A 16,545-nucleotide genomic window follows, 5' to 3' on the forward strand; every position below is an offset into this window, starting at 1 on the left:
AGTTGTGCCCTGTTGTGGGTGGAGAGGATGATTCTACTAGTGGGAGAGTCTAGGACCAGAGAGCACAGCCTCAGAATAAAATAATGTACTGTACCTTTAGAAAGGAGATGTGGGGGGAATTTCTTTAGTCAGACGGTGGTGAATCTGTGGAATTCATTGCCACAGATGGCTGTGGAGGCCAAGTCATTGGGTATTTTTAAGGCAGGAGAATGGAGTTGAGAGCCAAAATTGAATGGTGGAGTAGACTCAATGGGCCAAATGGCCTAATTCTGCCTCTACGACTTATGAACGAGTGCTTTCCTCTGTTTCTATTTGGAACAATAGAATCATTACAAGCACTCCATCCAATGGCAAGTTTTGCAAAAAACAAATCCAATTGCTCACATTTTTCTGGCTCTATTCTTGTTATGTGGCTATATCCGGTCAAAATTGATGCCAACCATAATTTGGATAAAACGTTACATTCCATATTCTGGGTACACACATCTTTATCACCAGGAATGGAATCACACTGAGATGTTTTGTTATCTGAGGTTCTCAGCCGCTAAAGCTCAGTACCAGAAGCAGGAAGTTTGACATTTTATTGTATTTGCAATTTTAAGTTTATTGGCCAGTTATCACACCGATGATTCACCGATACTTTAGTCACGTGTATCTAGGTACAGTGAAATGCTTTGTTTTGTGTACAACCTGGTAAAATCACATAGCAGACCTCAGCAAGGCAGTACACAGATATTGCCACATTCTGGCACCCACAAAGTTACAATGGTTCATCAAACATTCCTATCTACTGCCTGCCGCCAAATGCATTCAAAAATGCCTGTGAAATATGCTGGGTATCACTGAAAACCATCACTGCATCTCACCAGAGTGGCGTTAAACACACATTCTTGTCTCAGGACAATACAGTTATTATTCAGGAACTTGATTGTGGATGATCAACCATGATCACAGTGAATGGCAGTGCTGGCTCGAAGGGCCAAATGGCCTACTCCTGCACCTATTATTAATTGTCTATTGTGTATTGGGACTGTTTCCTTCTATGCCTTGCAAGTAATACTGTGACGATGAACTCCTTGAACGACGGAGGCCCTGCAGCAGACCCCCCCTCCCCCCCCCAATTTTTTTGTTGCCACAAATAGATTCTCAAACTGACCTATGCCCAACTAATATCGTGCAGTACACAGTGACAATAATGGCCCTTCGGCCCATCCCTGGTTTGATCCTACTAACCATTTTGCCAATCATTACGCTCTCCATCCTTTAGGGATTCAAGAACTCAGTTTTGGGACCGTTTCCCTTGTATGCCTTGCAAGTAATACTGTGACGATGAACTCCTTGAACGACGGAGGCCCTGCAGCAGACTGGGACTTACCTAGATCGGGAGCTGCTCCAGTACTCCGAGCGCTTGGACTTAGGATTTTTTTGTAAATGCCGCCAAATTATGGCGATTCGTGCATGTGTGACCTATGCAAAAATAATTTCACCGTGCAGTACACACGTGACAATAAAGAACCGTTGGACATTTGAAGTATGATGCATCCCTGGTTTGATCACTGACATAGGTCCAGTTTCAAAACAATTATGAAAAATCATGCGCTCTCCAAAATCTTTAGGGATTCAAGAACACAGTTTTGACCCCTCATGTTTCCATTGTATGGACTCCCCAATCATTTCTTGCGTCCCTTTCATCTTGGAGAATAAGCACTCATGCTTGGTACTTGCATTATTTGGTTAGGCAGGGGTCATTATTTTAAGAGGAATTGGCTGTGTCGAACACATTATCAGAACTGATATAAAGAGCATCCCAAGGGCTCCCACATAGATCGGGTCTACAGTCTGTAAGTAACACGCATGCTCCACCTAGTGGTTAGTCACGGTGAAACGTTTGCTTAATGTCGGGAATTGAGAGCTAGTTGGGGAAGTGGACTATGAGACGTTGATGTGCAGGAGTGGAGAAACAGGAGTGACAAAGGAAGCAGCAATAACAAGAAGGGGCGACAGAAGTAAAGGGAGGACAATATTCTGAGATGGGGCGGAGATAGACAATTATGGAAGGATAAAGACGGATGGAATATAAAGGAGGAAAGCGGAGAAGCAGAGAGAGAGAGAGAGATGGAGAGAAAAGTGAAGGTGAAGAGTAAAGAGCAAAGAAGAAAAAGAAGAAAGATAAAGAGATGAAGGGAACATAATTTTGTTTTCATTTGTTTGGAAACTCTTCATCAGCACCACAATAGAGAGGTTAACTTAAAAGATGCACGATCAGTAAGGTTTTAAATGTTTCCCTCATGAAGGCTGATCCAGAGGATTAAGATGTGTGGGGTTCACAATGACTTGGTTGTATGGATTCAGAACTGGCTTATTCGTAGAAGACAGAGGGTTGTGGTGGAAGGAAGCTACCCTGGCTGGAGGTCTATGACCAGTGGAGTTCCGCAGGGATCTCTGCTGTATATGATGTATATAAATGACCGGGAATGCAGTAAATGTAAATGCAGATGGGTTGGTGAGTAAGTTTGCAGACAACACCAAAACTGTTGGAGTTGCAGACAGTGAGGAAGCTTGTTAGAAGATACAGCAGGATGCAGATGGGTTAGCTGCAGAAATGGGTGAAGAAATGGCAGATGGAGTTTCACCCAAGCAAGTGTGATGTGTTACACTTTGCCCTTAACAGCATTGAGTATCCAAGAGTATTTGGAGTCCAAGTTGATAGCTCACTGAAGGTGGCACTGCAAGCAGAGAGGGTGTAAGTTTTATTGCCAGGGGCAGGGTACAAGAGTCAGGAAGTCATGATGCAGCATCATAATACTTAGGTTCGGCCACATTTGGAGTCAAGTGAAGTTCTGGTGGCCCCATTACAGGAAAGATGTGGATGTTTTGGAGAGGGTGCAGAGGGGCCTGACTGGATTAGAGTGTTCCAGCCACATGAAGAGGTTGCATAGACTTGGATTGTATTCTCTGGAAAGTCGGATGTTGAGTGGACTTGATAAAGCATATGTAACGATGAGAGGCATAGATAGGGTAGACAGTCAAAACCTTTTTCCCGCATGGTGGAAATGTCCAATAGTAGAGGGCATAGCTATAAGGTGAGAGGGGGAGAAAGTCTAATGGAGATGTACAGGCAAGTTTTTTTACACAAAGAGTAGTGGGGGCCTAGAGCACAATGCCAGGTAGGTGGTGAAGGCAGATATCATAGTGGTTTTTAAGAGGCTTTTAGATATGCACATGGAAGTGTGGGGAATAGAGGGATATAGATTATGTACAGGCAGGATTAGATCAGTTTAACTTGGCATCATGTCCGGCACAAACATTGTGCCCGTGTTGTTCTAAATGAAAATCTGAGCCTCTTCAAAAGAAGACACAAGGATGTGGAGCAACTCACCAGGTCGGGCAGCATCTCTGGAGAACATGGACTGGTGATGTTTTGGGCCGGGACCTTTAGTCAGACTGATTGTCAGGGGGTAAGAAAGCTTGAAGAGAGGAGGGGGCAGAACAAAGCCAGGCATGTAATAGGTTTATACAGGTGAGGAGAGCTTTTGATGGGCAGATGATTGGACAAAGGCAAGAGATGAAAAGACAGAAGGCGTGAGATAAAAGGATTGAAGTTGCGAGTTGTGAAGCTAGAGGATGGACCCTCTTCACGGTTGGGTTCCATCAACCTAGTTGTCCTCAGCTCTAATTAACCCTTCGCCAAGTCACCAGTTTTAAGGTGTGCAGTGACGCTGGTGATAAATTGCCATCAAGTTTCTCTCACCTTTGCTCAGCTTGTGTTTCTTCTGAAGGTGGCCCTGTTTTGCCCGGCGACAGTACAAACACACACTGAGCACCACCAGGATGACCCAGATCACGCTCCCAGCACTTGCAATGAACACCGGCTGCCTGACAAACTCCAGCACCAGTCCAAAGGTCGATGACTCTGATGACGTCTCCTGTCCCAAAGGGTCTAGGATTGAAAGAAAACAAGGTAAAGATTCACAAGAATACTGCCGGGATTAGACGGTATTATCTGCAAGGAGTGGTTGGATAAACTTGGGTTGTTTTCTCTGGAACTTCATAGGTTGCGGGGAGACCTTATAGAAGTCTGCACATTTTGAGAGGCATAGTATATAGGGTACACACACACACACACACACACACACACACACACACACACACACACACACACACACACACACACACACACACACACACACACACACCACACACACACACACACACATGCAGACACACACACACACACACACACACCACACACACACTCACACACACACACACACACACACACACACACAACACACACACGCACACACACACACACACACACACACACACAGACACGAACAGTGACACACACATGCAGACACTGACACACACATACACTCACAGACACACACACACCCCACACACACAGACACACACGCAGACACACACACAGACACACACACAAACAGACAAAGACACACACGCAGTCACTGACACTCACATACACACAGATGCACACACACACATACGCACAGATACACACAGACACACATATAGATGCACACACACATACACACAGATACACACAGACACACACACAGATGCAAACACACAGATGCACACACAGACACACATACATACACACACACACACACACACACACACACATGATTGGTGCTTGGAACACGCTGCCAGTGGTGCTAGTGGAAGCTGATATGACAGTGACATTTAAGAGGCTTTTAGATAGACACACAGATAATGGAGCTATATGTATCCCATGCAGGCAGATGAGATTAGTTTTCCATATTCAGCAACATATTTAGCACAGTGTGGGCTGAAGTGCCCGTTTTTGTGCTGTTCTGTGTTGTATGTTCTAAATCGCTAGTGTCAAACTGTGGGTAATTAGATCTAGTGGAGACTGTCATTGTGTTTTACTGGCCTGGATAGAGTAGATGTGGAGCGGATGTTACCTCTTGTGGGAGAGTCTAGGACCAGAGGCCACAGCTTCACAATAAATGGATGTACCTTTAGAGGAAGGAATTTTGTTAATCAGAGGGTAGTGAATCTGTGGAATTCATTGGCACAGATGCTGTGGAGGCCAAGTCATTGGGTATTTTTAAAGCGGAGATTGACAGGTTCTTGATTAATACGGGTGGCAACGGTTATGGGGGGGAAGGCAGGAGAATGAGGTCGAGAGGGAAAAATAGATCAACTGTGATTGAATGGCTGAGTAGACTAGATGGGCTGAATGGCCTAATTCTGCTCCTTTAAACTTACAAATAGCCTAATTCTACTCCTCTGACACGAACTTAGAAGCTGCAATGATTTTACTGCTCTGGTTCGGTAAAATTCTCCCACCTTTGGGATTATTCAGTCTTGTTTGTTTCACTTTGAACAGGGCCACAGATGTAAAATGGGATTGTGTTTACTGGCAGCCCATCCTGGGAGAGTGATGGAGATGAATGAGGGAGGTGAGCATGTAATGTACGCAATTCCTGTTCCCCCATCTCCAATCGAGTATCCAACATGATGTGAAATAACTCTGTCTCAACCCTGCGATGAATGATAAATGATTGTTTTCTGCTCGGCTCATTATAAACCCGCAGAACAGCGCAGGGAGAATCAACAATGGATAAATGAATAGATTTTTCATTATTTAAACAAAATGAGATTGCTGCATTTCATAATCACATAAAATAACCTTTTCGTGACTTGTGCAGGCTTCAATCCACCGCTTGTGAGATTAAGAATTACGCAGGCAGCTTCAAACATGTATATCACACAGGCAGCATTTAATATCCCATGCGGGGAGTTGAACAGTTCAGACAAAAGGCCGCATTTTGCTCAGCACATCACTTGAAAACATAGAGGCGTTTCCGCCAAAATGAACTATTAATCTTCTACCAGAACATTATGTTGACAGTCGTAACTGAGCAATCAATCCTTCTTTTGCTGCAACTTGCCGCAGGAGATGAGTGCAAGGGGAGGGGACGAGAGACCTGGTATCAGATGGCGGGATGAGTGGAATGATGAGGTTGCTACTGGTGAGGATGGAGAAGGGAGAGGGAATGGTGTTGGGTCAGCAGAGGGTACTCCAGACTGAGGTACAGGGCTTCTGTTCAAAGGGATGGGAACTCCAAGTCAAGGGAGAAGAAGGCTGCCAGATTCTGACCCAGACACACCATCACAGCCATGTGGGTTACACAGAAAAGCTGGAGAAACTCAGCGGGTGCAGCAGCATCTATGGAGCCTGAAATAGGCAACTTCGGCCCGAAACGTTGCCTTCCTTCGCTCCATGCTGCTGCACCCGCTGAGTTTCTCCAGCTTTTCTGTGTAACCTTCGATTCCCCAGCATCTGCATTCCCTCTTTATCACAGCCTGCACTCAGTACTTGCCTGCACCAGCCATCTTGTGATACGTGGCTTCCAGCTCCATTCGAAATACACCCATTTCAGGCCCGACCAGGATTTCAGGCACCTGCACTCAATCCACCGCTTCTTGCGACAGTTCTCCTTGTGTGTCCTGCATTCTACACGGTCCTCCATGCACCGGAACCAGCAGTCCCTCGCTCTGCCTCTCCAGCAGCTCCGGGCCTCACTCACCCAGACCTACAATGGACCTCAACCTCACTTTGTTCTCAAAAATGTCACCTGTCCATGTTCTCCAAGACTTAAGGGCCTATCAAACTTTCACAACCTAATTATCGGGAAGAACAGAGATAACCTTGCAGTGTTACCTTTAATTCTGTAGCTGTTTCTCAGAAGCAAAGTATAGACAATTTGAACAACCACTTGATTTGGGGCACCAAACTTCAGACACTCAGACAAGCGTCAAAGTCCTGGGTTCGATCCTGACTACGGGTGCTGTCTGTATGAAGTTTGTACGATCTCCCCGTGACTGCGTGGGTTTTCCCCAGTTGCTCTGGTTTCCTCCCACACTCCAAAGACGTACAGGTTTGTAGGTTAATTGGTTTCGGTAAAGATTGTAAATTGTCCCTTGTGTGTCGGATAGAGCTAGTGTAAGGGGATCGTTGATCATTACGGACCCAATGGGCTGAAAGGCCTGCTCCAAACTATAAACTAATCTAGTCGCAAAGGTGGAGCACAGCCCAGAGATTATTCAAAAGTCTTCAAAGGCGGAAACATAAAACAGACAGCGACTACTGCCAAAACCCCAAATTTATAGTCCTTCAATTCAGAGTGTGTGGGGTTTATATGAGGTGTGCTGGGGTATATGTGGGGTCCACTACAGTTTACTTCAAGACAGTGGCTCCATTACTCCTTCATTAGCTTTGGGAGTGGGACATGGACACTTTCACAGAGGTATCAGAGACAGCATAAGCTACTCTGACTCATTAGTTTGGTACTTGCCTCAGATGTAGGAGAGAGCTAGGTACATGCATCACTGAACATTAACACATAGGTACAGCATGTAGACACTAGACAATAGCTGCAGGATTAGGCCATTCAGCCCTTCGAACCAGCACCGCAATGTAATTAGGAGGACAGATGGTGTGTGCAGAAGATGTGAGCACAAGAGCAAAGATGTTTGCAGCCCTGGGGAGACCACACCTGGAATATTGTGTACAAGGTCTCAACCCGAAGGAAGGATATTCTTGCAATGAGGAGAACACAATGCAGGTTCAACAAAGGGTGTTAGTCAGTTGAGAAATTAAGTAAATTGCTGAAATTTAGGAGAGGAGAATACCTTGCGATAATTTTAGTTTTAGTTTTAGAGATACAGCATAGAAACAGGCCCTTCAGCCGACTAAGTCAAACTCGTACATTAATTCTATAACTCGTTCTATGTTATGTATGTGCTTCCTACACACGGGGCAATTTACAGAAGCTAATTAACCTATAAACCCACACGTCTTTGGGACGCGGGTGAAACCGGAGCACCCGGAGGAAACCAACATTGTCACAGGGAGAACGTGCAAACTCCACGCAGACAGCATCCGTCGTCAGGATTGAATCCGGGTCTCTGGCGCTGTGAGGCAGCAATTCTACTGCTGCGCCACCATGCTGTCCATACATCACCTGTGCCGAGATACAAAATTCTAGAGGCTTGACAGACTGGTCGCAAGGACCGTGTTTAAGAATATTTACTGCAGAACCAGACATCGATGTCTCAACATGTGTGGTTGGCCATTCAGGCAGAGGTCATAGGGAGTCATGAATCTTTGGAATTCACAAGTTCACAAGTTCTAGGAGTAGAATTAGGCCATTTGGCCCATCAAGTCTACTTAGCCTTTCAATCGTGGCTGATCGCTGCCTCCTATCCTATTTTCCTGCCTCGCCCCCATAACCCTTGACACCCCTTCTAATCAAGAATTTGTTTTATCTGCCTTAAAAATATCCATTGACTTTGCCTCCATAGCTCTCAGTGGCAATGAGTTCTACACATTAACTACCCTCTGACTAAAGAAGTTCCTCCTCACCACCTTTCTAACAGAGCGCTCTTTAATTCTGAGGCTATGACCTCTGGTCCTAGACTCTCCCCAGCAGTGGAAACATAATTTCCACATCCACTTTATCTATGCCTTTCGTTATTCTGTACGTTTCAATGAGGTCTCCCCTTCAACCTTCTAAACTCCAGCGAGTAGAGGCGCAGTGTCATCAAATGCTCATCATATGCTAACCCACTCATTCACGGAATCATTCTTGTAAACCTCCTCTGGACCCTCTCTCCAGAGCCAGCACATCCTTCCTCAGATATGGGGCCCAAATTTGCTTACAGTACTCCAAATGCGGCCTGACCAGCCTATTCTGGGAATACAGCCAATTCTACCTCCAAGAAGTAGTGGAAGCTCTGTGGATGGATATATTCAAGACAGACATGGTAGTTTCTCTTTGATACCAAGGGAAGCAGTGAATATAGTACAAGAAAGTGGTGCCAAGGTAACAGGGTAGCCGTGTTCTTACTGACTGACAACACAGGTAAGAGGGATTGAATGGCCTCCTCCAACTTCTATTTCGTACATGATATATTATTTCAGGAGTGGCCCGATATAAATAGCCAGGACACCTACAGGCAGGTGACGACAACAGCCTACAACAGCCTTGCAATCCAAAAATGACCCATTTATTCCTAGTCTCTTCTTTCCAAGCTTCCATCTAGGTCAGTACATCACCCCCAACCCACATACTGTGATTTCTCTTCATTATCTTTTTTACACAAACTTAGAAGTCTACTAGATGTCCATGCACACCACATCCTCTGGGTCTCCTTTACATTCTGCTTGTTGCAACTTCAAAAACTCTTTACCGTTTTGTTTAATGCCATTTCCCTTTAATAAATCAACGTTGACTCCCCCTCCCATTTCGAATCCGACCTTTCTGTCCTGGGCCTCCTCCATGGCCAGAGTGAGGACCACCGCAAATTGGAGGAGCAGCACCTCATATTTCGCTTGGGCAGTTTGCACCCCAGCGGTTTGAACATTGACTTCTCCAATTTCAGGTAGTCCCAACTGTCTCCTCCCCTTCTCAGCTCTCCCTCAACCCTCTGGCTCCACCTCTTCCTTTCTTCCACCCCCTCCCCCCTCCCCCCCACCATCACATCAGTGTGAAGAAGGGTTTCGACCCGAAACGTTGCCTATTCCCTTCGCTCCATAGATGCTGCCTCACCCGCTGAGTTTCTCCAGCATTTCTGTCTACCTTTAACTCCGCAGAATCCTATTATTGTTTCCTCATGTCCTGTTACCACTTCCTTAATAAATAATACCAGGATTTTTCCTACTATTCATTTCAAACTAACTGATCCATGGTTCCTTTCTATCTCCAATAGTGGGGTTACCTTTGCAACGTTCCAACATTTGGGAAACATTCGAAGACCTATGGAGTTTGAAAAGGTGATAACCAGTGCAAATACCATCGTCATAGCCCAGGGAAAGTGATGCAAAATCCTCACAAAGGCCTTAATGTGTTTAACTATTGAATGACGAGCACCATTGATGTGTGGGATTGCCTGGGAGAATCGAGAGGTGGTGGAAATGCAGGGACTGAAGATTTTTGGTGGGTATAATCTTTCAAGGAATAATGTACTAATTAGAGCATTAACTAATTTTCAATTAAAGCAGAGGGCCTAATTATTTACAAATTAATTAACCAATAGAGGATAGATAACACTTAGAGAAATACTGGGAGGAATACCGAGTCCTACAGTGGAGAAGGAAGGACCTGCAGATGCTGGTTTAAACCTAAGATAGACACAAAATGCTGGAGTAACTCAGCGCGACGGGCAGCATCGCTGGAAAGAAGGAATGAGTGACGTTTCGGGTTGAGACCCTTCTTCAGATTGCCTGTCTGTCCTGCTGTCTGACACCGCCTGTCCCGCTGAGTTACTCCAGCATTTTGTGTCTATCCCTCAGTGTAGTGTCCATTTAGCATCAGCAGAGATATAGTCAGTAATGCAGTAAGTTGGGGAGTATGGTTAATGTGCTGATTTAACTGTAGAAACACAACTGGTTGGGAGTTTCTATGAGTCTACAAAACAGATAAAGATTCTGTCTCACATGGCTCCATAAGATATTGGAACAGAATCACACCATTCAGCCATTGAGTCTACTCCGCCATTCAATCATGGCTGATCGATTTTTTCCTCTCAACCCCATTCTCCTGCCTTCTCCCTGTAACCTGTCACACCCTTACTAATCGACGATCTATCAATCTCTGCTTTAGAAATACCCAACGTCTTGGCCTCCACGACCATTTGTAGCAATGAATCCACAGATGCACCTCCCTCTGGCTGAACAAATTCCTCCTCATCTCCATTCTGGAGATTGATCTGCACAAGTGACAGAACGAGAGAGGTTTGGGTGGGTTGGCAGAGAGAGAGACAGAGAGAGTGGGAAGCAAAGCTGGTGTCAATGAGCCACTGGCCTTTCCCTGTGTACTGACCTAGGTAGACATACTGAGGCTTGGTGTGCACTCCGATCCCCGCACCGTTGATGGCTGCGATCTGCACTCGGTACTCAATCCCAGAATTCATGGCAGGGATCTCCAGCTGGTGCGTGCTGCTGTTCACAGTCCAGTTTCTGTGGTACTGTGTGTCATTCCCCAAGCACCAAACCTAGCACCAAGGAAAGAAGAGAAAATATTTTGTATCAACTGTGCAAGAATGCAAGCAAATCATATCTTGGCATCATGTGTAGGAAGGTTTAGACCGAAGATAGACACATAATGCTGGAGTAACTCAGCGGGCCAGGCAGCATCCCTGGAGAAAAGTAACAGGTGACCTTTCGGGTCGAGACCCTTCTTCAGACTGAAGGCTCAGTCTCGATCCAAAACGTCACCTGTTCCTTTTCTCCAGAGATGCTGCCTGACCTGCTGAGTTACTCCAGCATTTGTCTATCTTGGCGCCAGGTTTGGGACAGACATTGTGTGGCAAGGAGCTTGTTCCTGTGCTGTACTGCTCCATGTTCTATGTTGTGAATAGCATTGTCCAGCCGGCCCACCATTCAACATGGTCAACCATACTGGCCTCAACTCCTCTTCTATGCCAGTTCCTCAGAAGCTTCACTCCCCCAATCTTTCACAACTTTATCTCCACTCTGTTAAAATATTTCCATTCATCCCTCCTTCTCGGAATTTGACGTGAGTGAGCCACATTCTTTACCTGCAAGGGTAATGTGGCTTCAAGTCTTGCAGCAAGTAGAGGCACTGCCCCACAGTTCAAGCTGTCGACGTTTAATCCTGGCCTCTGGTGCTCCAGGATGTGTAGAGTTTGCACTTTCTCCTCAATACTGCAAGATTTTGCTCCAGATGCCTTCGTTTACTTCCACATTTGGGTGGCACAGTGGTGCAGCGGTAGAACTGCTGCCTAAACAATGCCAGAGATTCAGGTTTGATCCTGACTACAGGTGCTGTCTGTACGGAGATTGGACGTTCTCCCTGTGGCCGCGTGGGTTTTCCCTGGGTGCCCTGGTTTCCTCCCACAATCCAAATACGTGCAAGTTTGTTGGTTAATTGGCTTTGTAAATTGTCCCTAGTGTGTCGGGTCACAGCACTGAAGAGTCAATGGGATGAAGGGCCTGTTTCCATGCTATATCTCTAAAGTACGGTAATCCCAATATCACACAGGTTGGTAGTTTAATTATACACCATAAATTCATTACTGTTTGCAGAGGAGATCGAGAACCCGGGAGGAATTGATGGGAATGTCGAGAGAATAAAATGGGTTAGGATTGGATTAATGTATCAGAGGGTGCTTGATGGTCAGTGCAGACTGAATGGGCTGAAGGGTCTCTTCAGAATCCTACATTTTCAGAATTCAGAATCAGTACAGTACAGGAACAGCCCTTCGGCCCGCCATGTCTGTGCCTAACACAACCCTAAACTAATCCATATCCCTCCATTCCCTGCATATCCATGAGTCCATCTAAAAGGCTATCAATTTTCATTGGGATTTCAGTTCATGCAGCCAACCATGAAATCTTTTCTTCAGAAATCTAACTCTGCAGTCTGCAATTGAACCGCTAAGGGCCTGTCCCACTTGGGCGCCATATGCGCGTCATTTACCCAACATAATTTAAGCGGTTGTGACACGCACGTGATGCGCGCATGGCGTGTATTACACGTGCATTATGCGCGCATGGTGATATAGGCAGTGACGTGCGGTCGCGGGCGCCGCCCCAGGATTTTGGGATTCACAAAATCTTTGCGCGCCACCTGCGTGACCCGTAAATGACGCCCATGTGGGACAGGCCCTTTATTAACAGCTTTCCGGGGCGATAGACGAGTCCCATTCCACTCTTACCCACTGTCATCGTACCTTGTAACCTTTAATGATGCCGTTGTGAGACTCGGGAGGAGGTGGCTTCCAGCTGACCACAATACTGTCATTCCTCCTCTCTGTGGTCGCAATGATAACACCATCAGGGGGAGCGTCGGGTACTGAACATGAGACACAAGAGAAGGGAGATTACTAGTCACTGTCAACTACTCACACCAAAGCTGCAACATTACAGATTTCACCAACCACTTCAATCCATAAAACATTGGAATGGTTTAAAGGAACTGTGAGGGGGAGGGGGACATTATAGGTTTTACAGAGTCTGTCTTTACTACCTCAATAGAATTTGTAATAGCTCTTTTTGTTTAAAGCAGAACTTCCTCACTACACCACTTTCCTCTCACAGGATACTACCTCCACCACCTTGGTTTAGTTCAGTTTTGTGAGAAAGCATGGAAATAGGCCCTTTGGCCCATCACGTCAATGCTGACCACCCTTCACCCATACATATTAGTTCTATGTTATCCTACTTTTGCATCTACTCCCTGCACACTAGGGACAAGTTGATAGGGGCTAATTAACCTACAAATCTGATTGACTGGGATGTGGGTACCCAGAGGAAACCCACGTGGTCACAGTGAGGACATGCAAACTCCGCACAGACAGCAGCCGAGGTCAGTATTGAACCCTTATCTCTGGCTCTGTGAGGCAGCAGCTCCAGGGCTCCACCACTGCTCATTCTAGATTCCAGACATACAGCATGAAGACGTCTTTCCTCAGATCACTCTCAATTCTCCAACCCTTTCTTTTATATCTGTGACTTCCAGTCCCTAATTGTTTTCCCAAAGGCTACAGTAATCCATTATCCATGCTGCCAGACGATAATAATATTCAACATTATTTCCCTACTTTCAAATTGCATGAGGAAAGATTGTCTCGGCTTAGGATTTAAACTTCACAACACAGAAGACTAATAGACATCTCTGAAGTGTAAAAAATAAGGAGGGGTTAAAACAAAATAAATGGAACTGGTTTGTTTCGTGCACCTGAGAGTTCAAAAACTGGGCGGCGTAAATTTATAATAATTAGTAGATGGATTAGAGAAGATATGACAATAGATATGTTCCTCAGGGGCTTGTTTCAGGGGGTGGCTAAATGGGTGTGGAGGCAGAGACTGTATGTGGATGCCAATACCTGCAGGATTCCAAATCAGAAAAAGTGCCACAGTGCTGGAGTAACTTAGCGGGTCAAGCAGCATCTCTGGAGCATGGGGATAGGCGACGTTTCAGTTTGGGACTATTCTTCAGACTGATGCAGTGTGGTGAAAGCAGGATCAGTCTGACCAGCTACGGCTACGGGTATGGAGTTTACACGTTCTCCCCGTGGCTGCGTGGGTTTTCTCTGGGTGCCCCGGTTTCCTCCCAAGCTCCAAAAATGCACAGGTTTGTAGGTTAATTTGGTAAAATTGTAAATTGTCCCCGGTGTGTGGGATAGTGCTAGTGAATGGGGTGATGACGCAGACACGGTGGGCCGAAGTGCCTGTTCCCGTGCTGTATCTCTCTAAAGTCTAAACCTGTTTTGTACCAGACATAGATACAGTGAGCTGCAGGGTCTCCCTCTGTGTTACAAGATTGACTGGCAATTAATTCTAAAAGGGTTGACGGTGGATATGCAATGGAAGGCATTTAAAGACTGCATGGATGAACTACAAAAATTGTTCATCCCAGTTTGGCAAAAGAATAAATCAGGGAAGGTAGTGCATCCATGGATAACAAGGGAAATCAGGGATAGTATCAAAGCAAAGGATGATGCGTACAAACTAGCCAAAAAAAGCAGCATACCGGAGGACTGGGAGAAATTCAGAGACCAGCAGAGGAGGACGAAGGGCTTAATTAGGAAAGGAAAAATGGATTATGAAAGAAAACTGGCAGGGAACATAAAAACTGACTGCAAAAGTTTTTATAGATATGTGAAAAGAAAGAGATTAGTTAAAACAAATGTAGGTCCCTTGCAGTCAGAAACAGGTGAGTTGATCATGGGGAACCAGGATATGGCGGACCAATTGAATAACTACTTTGGTTCCGTCTTCACTAAGGAAGACATAAATGATCTGCCGGAAATAGCAGGGGCCCGCGGGTCAAAGGAGGTAGAGGAATTGAGTGAAATCCAGGTTAGTCGGGAAGTGGTGTTGGGTAAATTGAATGGATTAAAGGCCGATAAATCCCCAGGGCCAGATAGGCTGCATCCCAGAGTACTTAAGGAAGTAGCTCCAGAAATAGTGGATGCATTAGTAATAATCTTTCAAAACTCTTTAGATTCTGGAGTAGTTCCAGAGGATTGGCGGGTAGCAAACGTAACCCCACTTTTTAAGAAGGGAGGGAGAGAGAAAACGGGGAATTACAGACCAGTTAGCCTAACATCGGTAGTGGGGAAACTGCTAGAGTCAGTTATTAAAGATGGGATAGCAGCACATTTGGAAAGTGGTGAAATCATTGGACAAAGTCAGCATGGATTTACGAAAGGTAAATCATGTCTGACGAATCTTATAGAATTTTTCGAGGATGTAACTAGTAGCGTGGATAGGGGAGAACCAGTGGATGTAGTGTATCTGTACTTCCAGAAGGCTTTCGACAAGGTCCCACATAAGAGATTAGTATACAAACTTAAAGCACATGGCATTGGGGATTCAGTATTGATGTGGATAGAGAACTGGCTGGCAAACAGGAAGCAAAAAGTAGGAGTAAACGGGTCCTTTTCACAATGGCAGGCAGTGACTAGTGGGGTACCGCAAGGCTCAGTACTGGGACCCCAGCTATTTACAATATATATTAATGATCTGGATGAGGGAATTGAAGGCAATATCTCCAAGTTTGCGGATGACACTAAGCTGGGGGGCAGTGTTAGGTGTGAGGGGGATGCTAGGAGACTGCAAGGTGACTTGGATAGGCTGGGTGAGTGGGCAAATGTTTGGCAGATGCAGTTTAATGTGGATAAATGTGAGGTTATCCATTTTGGTGGCAAAAACGGGAAAGCAGATTATTATCTAAACGGTGGCCGATTGGGAAAGGGGGAGATGCAGCGAGACCTGGGTGTCATGGTACACCAGTCATTGAAGGTAGGCATGCAGGTGCAGCAGGCAGTAAAGAAAGCAAATGGTATGTTGGCTTTCATAGCAAGAGGATTTGAGTATAGGAGCAGGGAGGTTCTACTGCAGTTGTACAGGGTCTTGGTGAGACCACACCAGGAGTATTGCGTGCAGTTTTGGTCTCCAAATCTGAGGAAGGACATTATTGCCATAGAGGGAGTGCAGAGAAGGTTCACCAGACTGATTCCTGGGATGTCAGGACTGTCTTATGAAGAAAGACTGGATAGACTTGGTTTATACTCTCTAGAATTTAGGAGATTGAGAGGGGATCTTATAGAAACTTACAAAATTCTTAAGGGGTTGGACAGGCTAGATGCAGGAAGATTGTTCCCGATGATGGGGAAGTCCAGGACAAGGGGTCACAGCTTAAAGATTAGGGGGAAATCCTTTAAAACCGAGATGAGGAGAACTTTTTTTCACACAGAGAGTGGTGAATCTCTGGAACTCTCTGCCACAGAGGGTAGTTGAGGCCAGTTCATTGGCTATATTTAAGAGGGAGTTAGATGTGACCCTTGTGGCCAAGGGGATCAGAGGGTATGGAGAGAAGGCAGGTACGGGATACTGAGTTGGATGATCAGCCATGATCATATTAAATGGCGGTGCAGGCTCGAAGGGCCGAATGGCCTACTCCTGCACCTAATTTCTATGTTCTATGTTTCTATGTTACACCTTCCTCGATTCTACGATCC

General features: G+C 45.6%; 1 protein-coding gene across 3 annotated transcripts in view; it reads right to left on the reverse strand.

Annotated features, from left to right (window-relative positions):
* Positions 1–16,545, reverse strand: part of robo4 (roundabout, axon guidance receptor, homolog 4 (Drosophila)) — a 96,378-nt gene that overhangs the window by 28,397 nt on the left and 51,436 nt on the right. For all 3 annotated transcript variants that reach the window (XM_055660833.1, XM_055660831.1, XM_055660832.1), the window contains exons 9-11: positions 12,751–12,872; positions 10,878–11,049; positions 3,752–3,940 (exon numbers count right to left, since the gene is read on the reverse strand). In XM_055660833.1, coding sequence (XP_055516808.1) covers positions 3,752–3,940; positions 10,878–11,049; positions 12,751–12,872 — 483 coding nt within the window. The remainder of the gene's footprint in view (positions 1–3,751; positions 3,941–10,877; positions 11,050–12,750; positions 12,873–16,545) is intronic.

Source organism: Leucoraja erinacea, chromosome 32 (assembly GCF_028641065.1).
Source record: "Leucoraja erinacea ecotype New England chromosome 32, Leri_hhj_1, whole genome shotgun sequence".
Lineage (NCBI taxonomy): Eukaryota > Metazoa > Chordata > Chondrichthyes > Rajiformes > Rajidae > Leucoraja > Leucoraja erinaceus.